Source organism: Myotis daubentonii, chromosome 5 (genome assembly GCF_963259705.1).
Source record: "Myotis daubentonii chromosome 5, mMyoDau2.1, whole genome shotgun sequence".
Taxonomy (NCBI): domain Eukaryota; kingdom Metazoa; phylum Chordata; class Mammalia; order Chiroptera; family Vespertilionidae; genus Myotis; species Myotis daubentonii.
Window position 1 is genome coordinate 21,169,966 of NC_081844.1, and position 4,857 is coordinate 21,174,822.

At 50.1% G+C, this 4,857-nt stretch overlaps 1 protein-coding gene across 1 annotated transcript; it reads right to left on the minus strand.

Moving 5' to 3' along the window:
• Positions 1–2,934: 2,934 nt before the first annotated feature.
• LOC132234106 (olfactory receptor 10H1-like) lies at positions 2,935–3,864 on the minus strand. Its single transcript, XM_059695150.1, has one exon. The coding sequence runs from the start codon at positions 3,862–3,864 to the stop codon at positions 2,935–2,937; it is 930 nt and encodes a 309-aa protein (XP_059551133.1).
• Between the last annotated feature and the right edge of the window lie 993 nt (positions 3,865–4,857).

Sequence of the window (4,857 nt, forward strand, 5' to 3'; positions counted from 1 at the left end):
CAGGTGACGTAGCGCTTCTCCCTGTGGCGCCCCCTGCTGGACCACAGCCCTCTTCATGAGGTCCCACTTCTGTGGCTCTGATATAAGATGGATACTTCGAAGTAGGTGGGTCCAATTGGTCATTTCCTCACCTCACTTCTCTCCCGATGATTCTAAGCTCATCAACCAAAACATGGAATTGTAATATTATCCTCACTACCGTTTCAACAACCTGGGGGATGAAAAGCTCTTAGGATACTGGAGTGTCTCATTTGAAGAGGGACTAATCCTCCTTGGACAGCGGACCCACAAACCCCACTGTAGGAAGACGCTGTGTGAAGTGTTGGAATCCGAAAAGATTTACACTGGGAAGCTGGCCCTACAGAGCGTGATCTTGGATAGGTCATGCAACGGGTTTGAGCTTCAGGTTTCCGCTTTAAACTAAGTGGATGTGCGTTTGCCTGCCCTCATCTTCCATTGCGAGGCCGTAATGAGATCCCGTACGTGCAGACTTAGCGGGAAACATGCTGTATATTCTGCAAAGGAAGATGCTTGGGGCTCCCCAGTTTTCACTGAAATTCCAAATCACCCCACTTCATGTTAACATGGGATGTTTTTACTGCTTCAAGTTCTAGAGAAAGAAATCAACTTCAGGACAAGTGATGAAGAGTTGACTATTCAACTTAAACAGGAATGCACATATTTCCTTTTCTCTAACTTTGGCTAATTTGACTAATTTAGTGCTTGGGCATGTAAATTATATTTTGTTATGTACAACAGTATCACCATAAACTTGTGTCCATTACGTATTATGATAAATTGTTATTTTAAAATAAATGCATAAGTTTATATTAAGAGACAACAAGTTTTCAAGGAAACCTTATTTTTTAAAAAATATATTTTATTGATTTTTTTACAGAGAGGAAGGGAGAGAGATAGAGAGCTAGAAACATCGATCCGCTGCCTCCTGCACATCTCCCACTGGGGATGTGCCCGCAACCCAGGTACATGCCCTTGACCGGAATCGAACCCGGGACCTTTCAGTCCGCAGGCCGACGCTCTATCCACTGAGCCAAACCGGTTTCAGCAAGGGAACCTTATTTTTTTAATTGATATTACAGGTGGCATATAACATCGTATAAGTTTACAGTATACAATGTGTTGATTTGGTACATTTGTATATTGCAATATGATTATCTCTACAGCATGGACTAACACCTTTTTCACGTCACTGTTAGGGTCACCGAAGGAAGAAGAGCGCATGAGCCCCACGTGCTAAGGGACTAGAAATGTATGAGTTCATCTGGAGACCAGTTGCACTGAGCCCCAAAATAGCGCCAGCACCCAGGGACGGGGAGTCAGAGATTTTAAAGGACTCTAGGCCGGCTTTTTCTTGGAGGAGAATTCTCTGGGCGGTCCGGATCCTGGGAAGATCCGGAGGGAGGGGAGAGAGAATGGCCTTACCCAGTGGAATGTGGTCTCAGCAAAAGGAATGTCCGTTGTGAAGTGGCCTAAAGGTCAGCTCCCAGGGGAGAGGTATCGATTCAATGGTTTGACCAAACCCAACAGTCACAGAACTATAATTCCTTTTTTTGGGGTGGGAACAATTGAGGTCTAGTCTCTTAGCAACTTGGAAGTTCAAAACACAGTATTGCTGTAATCACTATATTGTGCGTCAGGCCTCCAGGACTTATTCACATATCGGTTACAGATTTGTGCCCTTAAACACCCCCCCATTTCCCACATCCGTCAGCCCCTGGTAACCACCATTTCACTCTGTTTTTTACACGTTGGGCTATTTTATGTTCCACACATAAATGATATCACACATGTATGCGTCATTCTCTTGAATACACATATTTTCAACAAATGATAAACGCTGTGTAGTACAGTCGATCTGAAATCCCCCCTCATACCCATGGGCAGGTAGCATTGCGCCCGTGTGACCGTGGGTACACCTTTACCCTGGGCTCTGCACTCATCATGTGGTTCAGCAAAGAGTACCTGCGCCCCCCATCCCGGCGCCCCCCACCCCTACCCCAGCTGGCCCTGAACCACATCACTCTCTAACACAGCAGGCGATTTCTCCTGGTGGGACTTGGCCCTTTGAACTAACTGTAGAGACTTTTCTGTGTCTCCGCAGCTGCTCAAGCTTCACACTTACAATGCAGAGGTTTTCTTGCCTTTTTCTGTTGTCTTGTTACTGTTTCTAACGGCTACTGCACAGATCTGTGCAATGCTGAAATTTAGGGTGCTTTGGTTTCCTCTGCTATAATCTGGCTTAGACTTTTGTAGTCTCACAAAACCAATGTTGTGGCCACCTGCTGCTACCTAGTGGAGGGTGAGGGTCTGAGAGACTCCATTTTTCTTTTCTTTTCTTTTTATATATTTTATTGATTTTTTACAGAGAGGAAGGGAGAGGGATAGAGAGTTAGAAACATCAATGAGAGAGAAACATCGATCAGCTGCCTCCTGCACACCCCCTACTGGGGATGTGCCCACAACCCAGGTACATGCCCTTGACCGGAATCGAACCGGGGACCCTTCAGTCCGCAGGCCGACGCTCTAGCCACTGAGCCAAACTGGTTAAGGCCAGACTCCATTTTTCTTTGCAATATAGGTTGATGGCAGTGGGAGTAATTAGACCACCCTGGCTTCTGGTGGAGAAAAGAACAGATTCCAGGTTTAATGCTACCTGACAAAGCATCCTGCAACAGATTGAAACCCTTGAATCTGACTTTCTCTGTTCTCATCTCATACATACTTCCACCCTGAATACATCCTTGATGCTACTTAACCATTTGAACGTTGCCTGCAAGAGTCTTTGCAAAGCTTAAAACGTGAGACAAATATCGGTTGTTAATATGGATACGGGGTGCCATTTCCGACGGCAGCATAGGTGACCCAACTCACCTGTCCAAGGAATTCCTCCCAGATTGTCGTGTTTTTCTCTGGTTAGCGCTTAGAGAAGGTCCTCTTCATGGCGCTCTTCAGCTCCTTGTTCCTGAGGCTGAAGATAATGGGGCTGAGGAAGGGCGTGAGGACTGTGTAGGTGACGCCCATCAGGGTGTCTCCTTCCAGGGACTGGGGACCCTTGGACTTGAGGAAGACCACAGAGGCGAAGCCATAGTGCACGACCACCACAGTGAGGTGGGACGCGCACGTGGAGAAGGCCTTCTGCCGGCCCTCAGCCGAGGGGATCCTCAGGATGGTGGCTATGATGGAGGCGTAGGAGAGGAGGATGAGGAGGCAGCAGCTCAGCAGGACCATGATGCACACCAGGGTCACGCCCAGGGCCACGGTGGACACGTTGCCCCCACAGGCCAACTTCAACAGTGGAAGCGCATGACAAGCAAAATGGTGGATCTCATTGGGCCCACAGAAAGGGAGGTGGAAAATGGCCATTGTCACCACCAGCCCCAAGACCGAGCCACCAGCCCAGGACCAGGCCACCAGGCAGGCGCAGCCACGGGGACTCATGAGCACGCTGTAGCGCAGGGGGTGGCAGATGGCCACGTAGCGGTCATAGCCCATGACCGTGAGCAGGAAGGAGTGGGTGAAGCCAAGCGTGAAGGAAAAGTGCATCTGGCTGGCACAGGCCACGAAGGCGATGGAGCGGTGGGCGGAGAGCAGGTCGGCCAGCATGCGCGGGACGATGGCGAAGGTGTAGAGGATCTCGGAGATGGAGAGGGCGCACAGGAAGAGGTACATGGGCGTGTGGAGGCTGCGCTCGCCCCAGATGGTGGTCAGGATGAGCAGGTTCCCCAGCAGCGTGAACAGGCACATCAGCAGGAAGAGCAGGAAGAACATCAGCTGGAGGTGGGGGAAGGGGGAGAAGCCGATGAGGATGAATTCAGACACTGCTGAGAGGTTGGCTCTGGGCATGGAGGCTGTGCCTGGGTGGAGGTGTGACAGGGAGAGGTCAGCTGGTGGGTGGAGAAAGGTCATCCTCCTCAAGGGGCTGCTCTGATCAACGACAGTGGCCTCGATCGGGTCCTCGCTCTGTGCAGCCTGGGATTCAGTCCTCTACTCATCCTAGTGAGGAAGGTGCTATCTTTATCACCCCCACTTTACGTATCTTGAGCATACTCATTGGGAATATTGGGGTGAAGCTGTTAAAATGGCAGAGACAGGACTTGAACCCATGGCTGGCTATCTCCAAGGACTATGCCTCTAGGTTTTCTCCTAAAGTGAAAATGTTCCTTCAGAGCAGCCATTTCTGCTCTGCCCTCCTGCCCCCTCCTGCCCCCTCCTGCCCCCTCCTGCCCCTCCTGCCCCCTCCTGCCCCCTCCTGCCCCCCTCCTGCCCCCTCCTGCCCCCCTCCTGCCCCCTCCTGCCCCCCTCCTGCCCCTTCTCACAGCTTCAGGTATCTGAGATGTCCTTACCCCCTAAGGACAACTCCTCAGACCAGTGTGCATCTCTAACTTAATAGGAACCAATCAGATTCTTTCTCTGGAGTTATCCATGCCAAAAATCAGAGGCAGGGGACTGTGTGGGAATAATGTTCTGGTTTTCTCCAGCTCCCCTGAGCCGTGTCAGGACGTTCTGAGGCAATGCCACATAGCCAGCAGACAAAGGGACATGGGAGTCGGCCAACATGAGTTAGAATCCCTGCTCTGCCTCTTGTATAAGCTTGAGAGAGTTTCTTCACCTCTCGGTACCTCCGTTTGCCCTTATCTACCTCAAACGGCCATCGTGAGAAGTTAATGAGCTATTCCTGGAATGTGACCTGGCACACAGTAGGCGCTACCTATGATCATTAAAACAGTACACTAGCTGAGCAAAGGTGCATTGGTCTAGGCCAGTGGTCGGCAAACTCATTCGTCAACAGAGCCAAATATCAACAGTACAACAATTGAAATTTCTTTTGAGGGCCAA

Bases quoted from the DNA above. Each gene is read 5' to 3' on its own strand.
- LOC132234106 (XM_059695150.1), bottom strand. From the start codon at position 3,864: ATGCCCAGAGCCAACCTCTCAGCAGTGTCTGAATTCATCCTCATCGGC.